Here is a 16,868-nt window from a genome sequence, read left to right as displayed (position 1 = left end):
ATTTTTGACTTCCTGATATTTGCCACAGACACCATTTCCAATTCATTCAGACATTTCAGACCACCCTTCTATTCTTTCAGCTATCTTTCTGTTCTCTCCTGATGTTTATGATGAGCAAAATTACCCAAAGCAATAAATAAAAAAAATCATATTCATATGTAAATCTGTCCTCTCATCAAARTGCTACTTTTACAGAAAAAATAAATCACCTTCCTGAGCCATTTTTTTTGTAAGCTAAAATAATTTAAATATTTTTAAAAGTGTTATTTATGCTTCACGAAGTGCTCCATGAATTATTTTGCCCTCTTTCCCATGCCAAGAAAACATAATGAAGAAGATTATATGCGCTTTTAAAATACATCATACACACATGATTTAACAAAGTGAGCGTGTAAGCTTTATGACACTCTCACTGCATTGTCTGAAGGAAACTGACTGAGTAATGTAAGTGATTTGGTATCATGGATAACACTACAGTTAGTGTTGGTTCCACATMCAAAAAAGCCAACAACTCAGTAGAAAAAAGTCAAACACTAAGAAAATGAGCCTGAGAAATGATGGTACTCACTTGTATTTTGATATAGAGTCTTTTATACCAATACAATACCATCGCTGAAAGACTCACAGTCTACTATAAAGCAAAGCAGTTCACATTAAAAAGCTATATGCAGATGATGGTACATAAGCAAGACAAAACTGAGTGTGGGGGTAAAGTAAGGGCATACATAAAAAACGTTAACGATATAGTCCTAACTATAGTTATGATAGATAGAGCCCCGTATTGCATTAAATGGAATTTCTACACTTTYACTTGTTTAATTATGCATGGATCAGCCAGGCATCTTATAATGAAAAGCAAACTACTGAAATCCTTATAAAACTAACAAACAACTAACTAGGACAATAATATCACAAATTCTTTCCCACGACGTAGTTAATAAACTGTGTCCAGTTCTAGGCTCCCCAGTACAAGAGAGACATGGAGCTGCTGGAGAGAGTCCAGTGTAGGGCTACAAAGRTGATCAGAGGGCTGGAGCACCTGMCCTAGGAGGAACGGCTGCGAGAGCTGGGACTCTTCAGCCTGGGGAAGAGAAGACTGAGGGGGGATCTGATCAATGTGTAYAAGTACCYGAAGGGAGSGTGTCAAGGGGATGGGGACAAACTCTTTTCAGTTGTCCCATGCGACAGGACAAGAGGCAATGGKCAGAAATTGAASSACAGGAAGTTCTGYCTGAATGTGAGGGAGAATTTCTTCMCTGTGAGAGTGAYGGAGCACTGGAAYAGGCTGCCCAGAGAGGTTGTGGAGTCTCCTTCTCTGGAGATCCTCAAGGCCCGCCTGGATGCAAGCCTGTCTACCATGCTCTAGGTGACCCTGTTGAGCAGGGAGGTTGCACTAGATGATCTCCAGAGGTYCCTTCCAACCTCCCTGATTCTATGAATAACAGTAGTTTCATACTGTAGTTCATGGGAAAAGCCAGTCCCTATATGGAGAATATTAAAGTCAGCCTCCATCAAGATGATATAAAGGTCAGAAAATGCTGCATCTGGCAGTGAATTACATTTGACATGGCTGAGGTAAGAGCGGGGATAACAGCCTGGGAAGATAGACTCTAAGACTTCCAAAGTCCAGGCTAAAACAGAAAGAAAGGAGATGACTTTCCTGCTGTCACCTGATCGGCCATGAACCTCAGGGCATACTGAGTCTTCATGACAGTCTTACGCTAGCTGGTCTCACTGGAGCAGGCTTTTGCAGGAATCAAAAAGGAATTTCCTGAAAAGGCCACACAGATGCAGCAGGGAAGGGCTTTTGCCTTAGGAATGCCATTATTCTTAGATTGTCTTCTGGTTTATTTTCTCCATGTATTTGATCAACTCCAGGGTCTTCTGTGGCTGTAGATAAGGGAGAATGCTCAGCAGCGACGTCTAGATTTGGGGCAGGAAGATGTTCAGATCTTTGGGGGAAAACAGAATGAAAGTCCGGGAACTTGTCATCATGGATTTCTTTCTTTCTTTAAAAATATATTCCTTCTCTTAAAAGAAGGATGTGATATTCTTTGACTGTATGTATTTTGGTGGTTCCATTACACTGATCATTAATCTTTAACATTTCTGTAACTGATGTTACGGAATGTACAGTTAATGTAAGAAATTAATGGCTGTAGCCCAAAGTCTAATTTTCAAGGTCTTTCTCTTTTATAAAGACTAATTTAAATAGATAGTCAATCCATGCAGTTACTTGTGCTATGTAATCTGTATCTGAATAATCACATTAAAAATTAAACTCATATGGAATAAGACTGCCTCCCTTTCAGTCCTCTGATGTGTTCTCATATAAGAAAGTTGAACAGGCAGTCCCAGAATCCAGTGCACAAAACAGGGACTGCTTTCATAAAGAAATACTATTGAATAAAAGAAAGAAAATAATTGAGTTAATCAGAAGGAATCCTAAATCAGAATTTTTTTAATATGGGGTTCTAATAATATCCCACATTGTGAGAAAATTACTCCTGTGTTGAACCCTAACACATCCCACCTCTGCCACCAAACTGGCTCATATGAACAATCCCAGATCTGCTTCAGGTTCATTCATTTAAACTGCTTAAACAAACGTTCTGCAGCAGCTCTGCTGCAGGAGATGGTAACTCACAGTAGAGAGCCAACAAACCAAGCAGATCGCAGGCGGTAGTATTTAAATTGTCATAGTCACTAGTTAAATGAATGTCTGCTTGCAGTCTTACCTTTTGTGTTTTCTATTTGACCTGTATTCTATTATCTGCTGGGAAAAAATCCTTGCTCTAAAAAATCATGGGAAATGGTTCATGCTACTATTGATAAACTCTGAATAAACAGTTCTAACACAAGTTTGTTAAACCAAAATATACTGCAGTGTTAAGTTTGTTTAACCTTCCAACCAGTTAGTAGTTCTGGGAACAGAATTAAAATATGTAGAATTTAAGAATTTCATGAGCTCTCAGTTATTTTCTTTATGATTGGGAAGATATGTCTTTAWGATTAAGATCAGTTCACTGAGGGAAAAAAATAAATCATTTAATAAAGATTAAAAGAGATGAAAAGCTATAAGAAAGAGACCTTTAACCAAATATAAGACYTTGATAGAAAATTCTCGTTTGTGGTCATCAGCTGTTAACCAGTCAGGTCTTTCAACAAATTGAAAAAAAAATCTTAAAGATTGTTTCTGCTTTGGTTTAACTATTATATATAAAAGACTCTGGAAAACTGATGTGGAAAAAGGGGATCTGGAAAAGCCCCATTTGGGAAAAACTTCATGCCCGTAAATAAACTCTGCAGTTCTCAATTTTGATCTGATCCAATATTTCTGCCTTTAGTGAAGCTGCACCAGTATCCTACAGTATCAGATTGTTCAGCGACCCTTTCAAGRGCAAGGATTTATTGTGAAAAACTCAGTTTCAGATGTTTACTTCTCTTCTCCATAGGAAGCTAAAGAGGCATGAAACACAAAAAAATGACAGGGGCATAATACTACGTCTAGCTTCTGAGAGAAGAACAGATACTGGATAGATTGGTGTGAATGGGAAGAAAAAAACAATCCTCAATTACAACACTTTTCCAAGTAGGAGAAGCATACAGATACCTGATGGAGAAACAGGTCTTTCAGGCTCCAAATAGACTGCTGACAGCATCAGACTAAAAAGATCAGAAGGACTGCAGAGCATTTCAAGAAGAATACAGAAATCTCATCCAAAGGAAGAAGTGAAAATCCCAAATCAAAGATACACTGGGGACCAAGAAATGATTTTCTTAGGACAATAATGTTGAAAAGGCTTAGATACTTTGGCACCATCTGAACCTCCTTTCCCCTTTGACATTCACCATTACTAGAAATTTCTACCCTTCTTGAAGATCTAATGATTTTTAGGCTTCCAGGGCAGCATAATAATCACAAAGGATAATGATATTGGATACGCACTTAAAGCCTTTCAAGCCAATTCATAAGACATGGGCTACCAAATATCATTGTTACTAATTTTACAGATACAGAATAGTTTGTCCAGTACGAAGTCAAACAAGAAACAGACAGCAGAGCTAGTAGTAAACCAAAAGAGCAACAGTGGAGGGGAGCACGGCTTCCCAAACATCGAAGGATTTCAGTCCTATAGGAATTCTGTCCTATTTCTAAGGTCCCTCAGAAGACACTAGCATAGTTTTCTGCATTACACAGTAACAACCATGCAGGAAAACAAGGCTCAGTGAATAACTGTTTTTAGATTGATGGAAAAATGTTTAAGATCAGATCAGGCAAAAGAAAATGTTAAAGATTTACTCTCTGAAATTAAAAACATGCATTTCATCTACAGTGACAAAYATTTCAGTTTCATTTCTATTTGATGCATTTTTTAAAGAAACAAAGCCATGCCAATGTCTTATGCCAAAGTCGCAAGATACGTCCAGTGATGGTCTTTTACCTCRTAGTTGGGAAACTATCATGACTGGAAAAGGGCAGAGGGACGGTCTGCACAGCTTTGCCACGTGAAGTACTATGACAGGTTCTAGGATATCCACTTAGTATGTGAGAGGGGTAGATTCAAATTCAGCTTTGCAAGAAATTGCCCAGACCATGGTGCTACCTAGGATCCTGAAGGGATTGTTGCAATAGGTTAGACAAAGTATCTTTTCACCAAGCCTGCTTGCTGCCTTATCCATGTGTGCCTGTGGTCGCTATAAAAACTAGAAACATTCCAGAGATCATGAACTTACAAGTATGTGTGCGACTACTGCCTGTTTAATGTTTAATTTGCAGTATGAGTAATTTCAAAAAGAGGTTAGGGAAATAAACCATTCAGACTGGACTAACTAAACAAAAACTAGTGTTAATATCCTTTACTCATGCAAGGTAGTCAGCTCTCGACAGAGCTATGAATGCACAAAAGACATACATTCAGTGACGCTTTGGAGCACAGGGGAAGAAAGTCATATATCATYGAAACTGTGTAGGCCACGTGAGAATGGTAAAGGTAACTGCAGGGTACAAGTGAGTAAGTGCGTGGTAGTTGTCATCCGCAACTGAAGTATTTTGTCTGGTGGATTAGTCATGAAAAGTAAATAATTAACTCTTGAAGCTGATACAAGGTGCAATAAAAAAGAAGGGGAAAAAAAAAAGAAAAGAAAAGAAAAGCAGGAATTTAGAAAAGAATGCCCCAAACAGGTAAACCTATAGGAGTGACTTCCCCAGCTTCCAGATTAGCTTTAGATTTACAATTTTGGGGCAGGATTCAGAATACCAAGCTTTGCCTTAAGTTTTCTTCACAACTGACCCGATATTTAGGATGTCAAAAAAACTTGGAGTGGGCCTTAATAACTTTTTTTTTTTTTTAATCTAAGTGACTAAAGGGTGCAATATGAACTGCATTTAGATTTGTTTTGCTTGTAACTTATTGTTATCAGAATTTTAATTGCAAGTCTTAAGTCTGACCTTACGTTCTGCTTCATAAGTCTTCTGTTCGTACCAGTCTTTGTGGGGGAGTTCTCCCTTAAGGGCAAAAACCAGTGCCTCTTCTGCAAGAAGTAGATACCCAAGAGGTAGCTTATAGTTACCCAGAAATGTCTCTTAGTTTCTTCTTCTGAGTGTTAAAAATTCTTTGTGTCAGTGAGAACGCACAGGTCTGAAGCCTGCTGGCCAGGGCACTCCACATTACCCCCTCTCCTCTGGCCCAGCAAATGTTTAAGAGGCAAAAGGACAGACCAGGAGACTGAAGAGCCTCAAAAGGAAAGGGTGACAGTGCTGATCTGTCTCAGTATATCCAGTAATTTGCTTTGGATAGGACATTCTCCTAAGGAAAGCCTTTCTTCAGATGCCAGCTTAGAATCAGATAGGAGTGAATTTGAACTGTGATGTCCCATATAAATCATGAATATTCCAGATAACTATTCTAAACACTGTTACGTAAAATAGGAAAAAGAAACAAGCTGCTCATCCTGCTTGGCTTGTGATCCTATCCTGATAAGTGTTTGGAATGAAAATTAGGTGAATTTTGATATATTTGGGATTTAAATCATTTTTATGAATAAATCTATTCAATTAAAAAAAAGCTGTAGGAAGGGGGAGACTCAGTGTCAGTATCTATTCCTGTGAAAAGTATCACATTGGGAAAGGGATTGATTTTCACCTTTTCCACCTGCTGTGGTAAACCTATGGTCTAATTTTAGAACACTCAGATGCTAAGAGACAGATGTTAGCAGACTATTAAAAAAGAGAGCTAAGTGATCTTTCCCCTCTCAAAGAAAATCCACGTAAAAAAACGAAAATAGACTGCAAAAATGACCAGCACACATGCATTTCATCATTTTGCTTACATACACAAGCTCTGAGTCAGGAATACAGACTGAAATCTGCTCCTTTTGCCAAGCACTACCTACTTTGCTCTGCTATTAATATCGCCTGTGATGCAAGCACTCCCACCCATTTCTGAGAACAGAGCAGGCACTCTGATAACTCACAGGCTTCAAGCTGCCCTTATAAAGTTGTTCCACTTTTACACACTTCCTCATACTGCTAGTTTCTCTGCGAAGATGAAGCTGCTCGTGTACTTAGTCTTGCTTAAGGCAGCACTGCTTGCTTTAACRAATGTCTTTGCAGTAGTTTTAGAAGAGGCAGAGGATGCTGAAGAAGGAAAAGTTACTGATACTTGTCCTATAAAGCTCAAAACTAATGGGAAATGTGATGAAGGAGGAGAGGATTGTCCGTACCAGATAAACCTGCCTCCAATGACCATCCAGTTACCTAAACAATTCAGACTGATYGAGAAGACTCTCAAAGAAGTTCAAACCCTTAAAGAAGCGGTAAACAAGCTGAGGAAATGTTGCCAAGATTGCAAGCTGCAGGCCGATGACAACCAAGAAAGAGACAGTAGTAACGAATTCCTACTACCTGATGCAGAAACTCCAGCAGAAAACAGTAAAATCCAAGATAACAGAGTAAAGGAACTGCAAAGCAAAGTTAACAGAATGTCGACCAGCTTAAAAAATGCAAAGAGTCAGATACAGACACTGCAGGGTCGCCTAGAGAAAATGAGCCTCATAAATATGAACAATGTAGAAAATTACGTTGACAGAAAAGTTGCCAATTTGACATTTGTCGTGAACAGTCTTGATAACAGATGTTCTTCTAAATGCCCAGCAATGCAACCAAGACCTGGTACGTAACCTGTTAATTCTTTAYGCCTGTATAAGCTTCCTATGCATTCTACAATTACCTGATAAATTAATTCAAATATATTTTAATCAAGTAGATATGCTATCCACTTCACAATATAAATATTTGCTCCTTTAGTGCTTATATATACTCCTGTAAAACTTTTCACCTGCCACTAGAGGGTTGCTAAGAGTTGCAGGTGTTCAGTTCCTCCTAGAATTTGACCTTACGATAGGCTTAAAGCATAAATTTTCAAAGAACATTTTCTGTAATTTAATTAATAAATATGAACAATTAATGTATTATTTTAAACCCCATACCTTCAGTAAGATATACTTCATTAAACATCAGTGAACTACGTATATTTTCTGCTTGGATGAAGAGGACAAATATCCTCTTTAGCTGTGCTTTAGACAATGCAATTATTCTGAAATGGTCTGCAAATCATTATTACATATGAAGTCAATCTAGTAAAATGTTTATTTTTTATCAGATGGGATAACAAAAATATTAATAAAAACAGAATAAAACACTAACAGTACTTCTCGAATGGGTAATACATGTATCATACCCTTTGCAAGAATCTAATATATAAGAAATATCTAATATAAAATAAATAATAATATATCCGATATATAAGAAATATGAAATGGAAAATAGGTGCTACCTCTGAAAAACACATTTTTTCTTTTATTTTTTAATTTCCTAACTAAAACTGAGAAATACTGAAAACAAGAATATTGAGAATAAGAAATATTTACAGGATTGTCAGTGTATTCTACCACTTAGGTATCATACATACGAAGATAGGGCTCTGTAGAGATAGAACAATGAAAGATCAGACTGCATTGAAGTTTTTGAGCCTCTATTACTCAATATCCAGATTTAAAATAAAACTGTTCTTCTGTCTACTCAAAATGAAAACTGAAGGATCTACAAATTGTACAGTGCATGTACAGATGAAATTCTGAGAAGTATGAAAAGAGCAAATGAATGATAATACAAGMAATACTTTTACTATATCAGCAATCAGCTTAAATCAGTATAAATCAAATAGTTTTAATTCRGACCTAAACCTGTCACAAATAGAATGATTATTATCCTGTATATTGATAATGGACAACAAACAGAATTCAGGTACAGTACTTGCTAATAGAATAAATTCATTTTAGTTATTTCGCATACCTCTTACTGAAATATTGAGTGCTGTTCATACCATATGATCCTGTGTATATTGCTTATATTTTACAGTAACTGATGCCTAAAAGTGTTCACAGCAGCAATATATACATTATATATATAGCAATATATACATATTATATTATATATATAAAGCAATATATACAGCTTTTTCCTATATATGTGCTATTCCTGCTTCCACTGAAAGTAATAGCAAAACTACTGTTTACTTAAATAGGAATGGAATTAGATTATAAAAAGACTTTACCCAAAATGGGGATTCTCTGTCAACATCTGCTCTGAAACCAAAGATCTTACATGACGTTCAGCAAACTTAATGAGAATCTTTTAGTTTAGGACTTAGATGCAGCTTTTAAGCCTTTGGTTCCTACACTGACACATAATACCTGACCACAGACATTCATATTTGAAAACATTTACCCTGTTCTCTGGACAGCAAAAGAAAATGCTATCAACTATCCCCTTCTGGAGTCTTCTTCCTCCACTCCAGGTAACATTTACATGAAGGCAAAACAAAAAAAAAAAAAAACGTTATTATTAACTAATGTTTTTTTCCTGGGTTTATAATTCCCTCCAGAGGAGAGCAAGGGATTTCATTTCTAGTTCAAGACTCTCCTTCAGTGATCTGCATCCTTATGTCATGCTAATTCCCATGCTACAGTCTCTCACCTACAAAGCGTGTACAGTATAAGAGCACTTCTAAGAACTCAAAGCTAAAGATGTATTTAGGTTTGCCCATAAAGAAAAAAAGAACACTTTTCTCTGTGTGTTAAAGAATTTGTTAGATAGGTAGATTTCTATGAGAAAATAAATTCTYATAGGATGACTCAAATCTACATGTGATTTCTTACATATTTAATAACATCTACAATAATCTTCAGACGTTATTTTCTTTCCAAAGTTGTCTTATCACATTCCTTCACGCTCTTACAGATGGCCAGTTTACTGTACTAGTAAACAGGGAGTCCTGAGTCTTATGCCCTCCTGGAATCTGAGAACATTTATTCCTTTCAGGAAGTAGTTTAATTATTCAAAACTTTCTAGAAATAACCTGCAGATGAGGTCTGCAAATGAACATGGCCATAAACTCAAATCTACAATAGAAATGAACATTGTCAAAATGGTTTTGACTCTTAACTCAGAACTTCTGAGAGCTCACTACCTCTTATTTAACAACATGGAATTACAATACCATGCATTCTGAAAACTGTTGTACACAATGTTGTTACTAAGTTAATGGATAGAATATGGATTTATATTCTGCAGGAAACACCTGGGAATATTTTTCTTCCATGTAAAATACATACAGAGAAAAAGCTGTGTTAATGGTAGATACTGAATCTTTTCCTTACTTTAAAGCCAGCAATGCCAGAGACACAGGAAAGCACTGTCACATTTCTAGCTTTATCTTTCTCGGAATTGCAGTATTATGACAATAGGTGAGACAATTCTAGTACTTTGTTTCCTGCTCCTAAAGTGCTGTAAAAAATTAATCATTCATATGTCAAAAACTCCAAAGGATGTGATATTCTATATCCAATGATGTTCACAGAGCAACAGCCAACCTAAAGTCATTCCTGCATGYACACAGCTTTTCCTCTGGCATACTTCCACATGAAGATTTCTATAATAGACATGGTGTGATGGTATACATTTAAACACAAAAGGGAGCAAGCCTGTGAACATGAAGCATTAGAAATATCAGGCTGGAGATACTAGGCTGAATCCACAGGAGGTAGGGATGGGATGAAGAAAAAGTTGGAAAAAAGAAGAAAAGAAAAAGCAGTCAATCACTATGTCCCCGTCAAGCAGTCTTGATACAAAAGCCATTAAAACGGTTTGAGAGCCATCTGATCTAGACATCCTAGGTGGTACCCGTTACAGAGTAAATCGAATGGAAAAAAGCTGTCATCTCAGGAGAACTAAAACTGCTGTAGTACTATTTCATTTCGAGAAGTCTCTCTAATCCAAAAGGCTGAATATGTGTTTGTATCACTTTAAAATAGCTTTCTTGTGTTTGACTCATTAGATATATTAAAGGCAGAAGCAATACAAGTCCAATATGACAATATGATGGCAAAGTAATGCAAAGCTTTGATTAACTTTTGGCTTTTCCTACTTAACAATAACGGGGGAAAGAAAAAAGCACTTGGTAAGAGGCTCTCTGAAGCACAGACAACAGTGCAATGGAGTCTGYACTTGACTTAAAATGTTCCTTATGCCCCAGTCTGGAATGATGCTAACAAATTTTGTTTCTTTTAAAATTCAAATTGTATTTATTTTAACACTATCTATTTTTCCACCAGTTGTACAAATTATGCAGCGAGACTGTGCTGACTATTATACRGCAGGCAGAAGAAATAACGGAATCTACAGAGTTACCCCTGACCCCAGAAATCACAGCTTTGACGTTTACTGTGACATGGAAGCACTGGGAGGTGGCTGGACAGTGCTGCAGCGGCGTCAGGACGGTAGCACTAACTTCAACAGAACATGGAATGACTACAAAAATGGCTTTGGAAACCTTAGCAGGGAGTTTTGGCTGGGGAACGATAAAATTCACCTCCTGACAAAGAGCCAGGAAATGCAACTGAGAATTGAACTTGAAGATTTCAATGGTATCAGAGAATATGCTAAATACGAACATTTCTACGTGGCCAACGAATATCTAAAGTACCGCCTGAGTGTTCACGGCTATAGCGGGACGGCGGGAGATGCCCTCCACTACAGCAAGCATTACAACCATGATCAAAAATTCTTTTCGACGCCRGACAAGGACAACGATAGGTACGCATCAGGAAACTGCGGTGCATACTACAGCTCTGGCTGGTGGTTTGATGCATGCTTGTCAGCCAACCTCAATGGCAAATACTACCACAAGAAATACAAAGGCGTCCGCAATGGGATTTTCTGGGGTACGTGGCATGGTGTTTCTGATGATATTCCGAGCGGTTATCGGCAACCCTTTAAATCAGTAAAGATCATGATCAGACCCAAAAGTTTTGTGCCGTAAATCTAGGCCTTTCTCTTAACTGGTTTGCATTGGATTGCACTCAAAATCACACTTACTCAGTATTATACTCAGAATTCAAATATTCAGTTATGTTGGCATAAAATAGCTCTAGACAAAATAACATCTTTCCACATAACTTTTTAGAGATGGTTTGCCCCGCATAAGGTATTAAAAACAGCATTAATGATTCTGAATAGTTACTGCTAAAACTTAGCATAGGTTAAGTCATGGTATTGCTATGTAAATATCCTAAACATTGCTGTTGGTGCTTTTACCACTAGTTTGTGGTATACTAGATTTTATAATTTAAAAGTTTTAAATGGTGTCCTACAAATCATATCCGAATTAACACGTGCATCTTTACTTGAAAACAACTCAAAAGCACATCTGATAATATCTATCTGTTAGGCACTTAGAATAAGACTTACTATCTCTTGATATGGCCCTACTTTTTGTATCATCTATGCTTCACAACTTCAAATGTATACCATGGCATAAGTATGACTTAGGAAAGTAGTGTGAATTATTATTTTAAAAGGATTAGGAAACAAAAGACCACAGAGTTTGCTCAAAGATGCAAAAGAAGCCTTGTGGAAAAATTAGAAAATGAATAGGACTCCTTTTTTCAAACAAATTGGTGAAAGAATTGAACAAGGGAAAGTGGAAATAATGTATAGAGCACGTAAAGAAAGAAGACCGTTTTTTGTTCCCATCGATTCTTCTGCTGAGGACCAACATCCTATTCCTGCTCTGTGGGAGAAAGGAATGGTTATGTAGCTTATCACAGACTTATATAGGYAGACAGGCAGGTAGGAAGAAGCAGCAGCAAGGATGCAAGCCCTTACATCAAYGTCTCTAAATAAGTACAAGAGTTTCCAGAACCAAATTATTTTCTTTGGAATCTTTTAGGTAAGATAAATGTTACAAGATGACTTATGCAGAGACTCAAGCTCACTCTTAAAAACTGCTCACTAGATGTACCATAAGAGCTTAAATTATTTGTAAGATTATATATATAAAAAAGTAAAATTAGAACACCCTTTCCCCATCTCCTTAATAGCCCTTTTTAAAGTCATAGAATCATGAAAAATCCAGTGGCAGTTACCTACAGGAAGAGACTAGGTGAAGTACCTTTTTTTCCTAAAATATAACAGATGAAAACTAATCAAATGTTCAAACACTTCAGGGTGGACAAACCAAAGATACTATTATTACAGCTCTTATTGTTGATAGCAAGCATAAATTTGCCTACATAAATCTTTTGCCTACATTAGAAARGACATCTCTCTACAATTAGAGTGAGTAACTCTAATTCTGAGACAAGATGCAGCTTATATTTGCAAAACAGGYATATACCAATTTTCAGAAGAACATAAAGTACTAGGGCTGTATTTCTTTACCAGTAAAAGTGAAGTCTTTGCTGGCATAGGCTTGCTGGTTAAAGAAGCTGCTCCTTAATGATGCTAAGCAACTTAGCGATGCCAATGAAACCTGTGAGTACGTACATGAGCTAATACTTTACAAATACAAGCTTTACCGTATTTTAAGATAACCAAAACAAGTTATGTAAAACGAGCTACAGTGGCAATTACTAAACTGTAAAATATTAATATATATATTTTAAGGGAGTAAATACTTTGAAGGATATTTCAGTGTGAAGTGTAATTTGGTTTACTATGTTTCATTTTTAAAGATAAATGGAAGATTTTAACTTTGAGATGTATAATCCTTTCTTGAGAACTTGTTTTGAAGCCTTACAGTATTTATTTTGGGATTAACAGCAATTGCCTAAACCAAAAAAACCCACTTATGAAGTATTGGTTAGAAGAACAAATTATGATTATATTTAAACATTTGGCATGAAATGCACTATTTGCTCCTATTCATTTTATGGTAACTAGTTAAGTATGACAATTACAGTATCTACAAGATTCTACTTGAAAATGTCTTTTTCCTGCTAAGTTGTTGGAAGAGCAACTGTTACGCTTGGCATATCTGTGTATCTTGTTTAAAGGAAATTTTGTAACAAATTTTAACAGAATAAGCAAATGTGACTAATATCACTTACAAAAGCCTTGACTAATCTCTTAAAATGGGAAGAAAAAGGCAGTGAATGTTATTACACAAAGCTGAATACTACCTACGTGGAACTGTTGTAGCTGAGTCTCTATTAATATGTACTAGTTTTACAAAGTGTAACTCTCTATCTACTTGCTGGATCAAGCATTATTTTTAAATTTTCCTTGGTGTAAATAAAGATTAAGACACACTGCTGAGACCATACCATAAGATTTTAAGTTTCTTTATGTGGACTATAAAAGAATCCTCAAAAACTGTTTCATTAATTTTATGTAAAAATCAAAGCAATACACACAGTGCTAGTAAGGCAACTTCAGATGGCCATGAAGACGGCTATGTGACATGACAACAGCGCCATGGGATATCACAATGGTGGTAACTGGAGCTCTTAAGACATTCAGTCTATCACACTTCAGCTACCAGATAATACCAAAGGCTGAAATCTTGGACAGCCACTTGAGACGACTTGTATTTTGGAACAGAAAAAAATTAATTGCCCATCAGGAGTTTACAAAGGCTGTATCTTTAATACAAAAGAGGAGAAGCAAACTCATTTTGTTTWTATAATACATACAACCTTTCAGATCACATGCAGAAAACACCTATGTAACAAAAAWGATCATAGGAAAATCTTTGTGGTTTTGATCTTGCTAATATTTAAATGCTGAATTTAAGTAAARAAGATTAGTAGTTAGTTATAACAGCAAGCTTGCTAGCAAAATTCCTAAGAGATTTTTCCACAGAATAAAGGCAAAACTCCATCTGTTGAATGTGATCAGCCAAGCAGACTGTAAGTTCTTGGCTTTCCATGCATTGTTTAAACAACAACTGGAAAAAAAACAGAGAAAAGAAATGAAAAAGATGGTTTGAAAGCAGTGATTTATAAGAAAAATTTTATCTGTACTTTTTCATGGAAAYACTGGTAAGTATCAACTCAGGGAAAGGTTTTTCTTAAGGGTTTTTTTCTGAGAAACACTGTAATCAAATCAGACATTTAAGAGATTGAGCTGAGAACAACATACAGTTCTGCAACAGGTAGTTTGACACTTCGGTAGAAAATAAATATTTGCATTTATGTGATATTTTCAAAGGAAATTAAGATGATTCTCAAGACCACACCTAGAACACTGTGTTTATAACCTAAACCACAACCTGTATTTTAAGGGAAAGAAAGTCAAATTTACCTACCCTCTATGACATAAATCACAGAAAAATCAAAACAGCAAGGATGTTATTTAAAAGTTTAAGTTTCCATAGAGAGAAAAAAAAAAGAGACAATCAGAAGCAAATAGTGGCTTACCAAAAAGAGATGTGAGATATATTTTTACAAGTGTCTCTTGTCTTCTTTTTTTCAAGGGATGAAAGTAGTATGCCTTATAAGGGCCTGAAGAAATTCACATAAGTTTCAAAGAAAAATGGCTAAGCAAGACCATTTCTATAGTCTCTGCTAAGTGCAAGCATTCCACTTAAAATGTTACATTTCATTCACAGCTTTAACAAAACTTTTTTGCAGTTACAAGCACTTCTGGCAGAAGTGAATTGGCCCATGATCCTCAATGTCAACTAGAAACGGAAAACAATGTTTTAAGATGATGTGTCAAATCCAGTCATAACACAAGTCACGGGAACAGTATATGAATCAATATATCAGTAAAAGAAAAATCTGTCTGGAAAATAATCAATAGCTGGAAAAAAAGACAACACCCTATTACCGAATTATCTTCATATAATCAAGACAAACTTTAAGTCTAATTAACACTACATGTCTACCCAAACAGTATGTTTAGAATTTCACAGTAAAAAAAAGTATGTTTTACACACTTATTTCTGAGCATTTATACTGTATCAATGACTTTTATGAAGAAGTAGGATCTACTTTGAGAAACAGAAATTTTCATCCTCTGCTTGGACAGACTATAAATGTCCCTCTGCAGCTCAGACTTTAAGTGCTAAAGCAAAAGATAACGGATTCTTCCTTACGCAGTCCTTTCAGGCTCATTCATTACGCAGTATTTGAACAGAGATTTTAAGAGTAAGTAAACTAGAAATATTTCTCATTTTTAACATCCAAGGTAACCAGATCTGTAGAACAGATGATTCTCCATGAAGGGACATTTTTATTTAAAGATTAAATTCTYATTTAAACAAACATTAAGTGATGAAAGGTTTCTGGCCTGTGTTACACACAGAGACAAAATGATTGCAATAGTCTCATAATCCCCGAAAGCAGGTTGAGTTAATGTTGCTCTGGCTTCACCACCATACCGCTATGCCAGTAAAAATATCAGATGCCAAGGCCAGATAGACTCACTATTTCAGCACAATTTCTCCTATTTTGGAATATCAGCTCTCGGATGCATATTTCAGGTGAGAAAAAGGGAAGAGGGAGGTAGTTTTGGAACAAAAGACAATAATTTGTTTGTTTGTTGAAGCCTCGTGAGTCTTGGAAATTTGCAAGGAAAGACCAAAATGCAAGAAGGAGCTGCAATTAAAGGTTGTTCTTTCTCCACACCGCACAGCTTTAGGGAGCTGGGTTTCCTCTGTGTCCCTTCAGGGCACCTGCACTTGACTTTATAATGGCAGAGGGGAAACAACACATCATAAACAGTAGCTGCTTTCAAACGTGCTTTTCAGAAATCAACTGAAACGCTACCTGCTTTGGGGTCGTTCGCATATATTCAACAGCTTCCTGGCTTTGTCTACTCACAGTCTCACCTGTACAGAGGTAAAAGGAATCTCTTAATAGAAAAAGTGTATTACGGTGGCTCTGATCCCACTCCTGCTGTTTAAGGTAATTTTGTATCTATAAATTCTCCCCACTGCTTTACAGCTTTTAATAGGAGCTGCCACCAATCAGAATAAGCAACTTTGCTGTCACAACAACCAATCAGAGTTTAATCTTCAGTATTCAAAATATTGGTTACTTGCTGAAAGCTGCTACAATAAAACACAGACTCTAGCTTACAAGCACATTATTGTCCCTAGCTGACTTCTCAAGTGACTAAGTCAACAAAGTTAAAGAAAAAAGAAAAAAGAATTAATTTAATTAGCAGTGAGATTCCTATGGGGGCATGTAGAGSCAACATCTGTCTCCCATCTGTGCCAACATATTTATATAGCTTTCTTGCTGTGCCAGGAGCATTCAAGACATGTAACACGCAGAGTGTGCCAGGATTAGCTCCAGTGTGAAAAGGTCCTTTGCATCCAACAGCTGGGTTAAGATTTTTATAGCTTTGATAGAGCGTATACACATCTTCAGGGTACTGAAACATAGCCACTGTTATGGTTACCACGCAAGACAACACTGAGCATCATACTTTAGAGGAATAGTAAGCATGGCACATGTAAGCTAACAGAGATTATTTTAAATTTTCAAATGTTTAAATTTGTCCTCTTATATTAAAA

The 16,868-nt window shown here is 36.4% G+C and overlaps 2 protein-coding genes across 3 annotated transcripts in view; one reads left to right on the top strand and one right to left on the bottom strand.

Annotated features, from left to right (window-relative positions):
- CCDC146 (coiled-coil domain containing 146) overlaps positions 1-16,868 on the bottom strand; it is an 81,162-nt gene that overhangs the window by 58,451 nt on the left and 5,843 nt on the right. The window lies entirely within an intron of this gene.
- Positions 6,424-13,667, top strand: FGL2 (fibrinogen like 2). The gene is made up of 2 exons (XM_085298583.1): positions 6,424-7,174; positions 10,678-13,667. The coding sequence occupies exons 1-2, from the start codon at positions 6,424-6,426 to the stop codon at positions 11,382-11,384; spliced, it is 1,458 nt and encodes a 485-aa protein (XP_085154709.1). The 3' UTR covers positions 11,385-13,667.

The sequence above is a fragment of the Rhea americana genome, unplaced genomic scaffold, assembly GCF_003343005.1.
Source record: "Rhea americana isolate MKP2758 unplaced genomic scaffold, rheAme1 scaffold_1, whole genome shotgun sequence".
In the NCBI taxonomy this organism is placed as follows: domain Eukaryota; kingdom Metazoa; phylum Chordata; class Aves; order Rheiformes; family Rheidae; genus Rhea; species Rhea americana.
The sequence above is the reverse complement of the archived record's forward strand: the minus strand, read 5'-3'. Positions and strand labels throughout refer to the sequence as shown.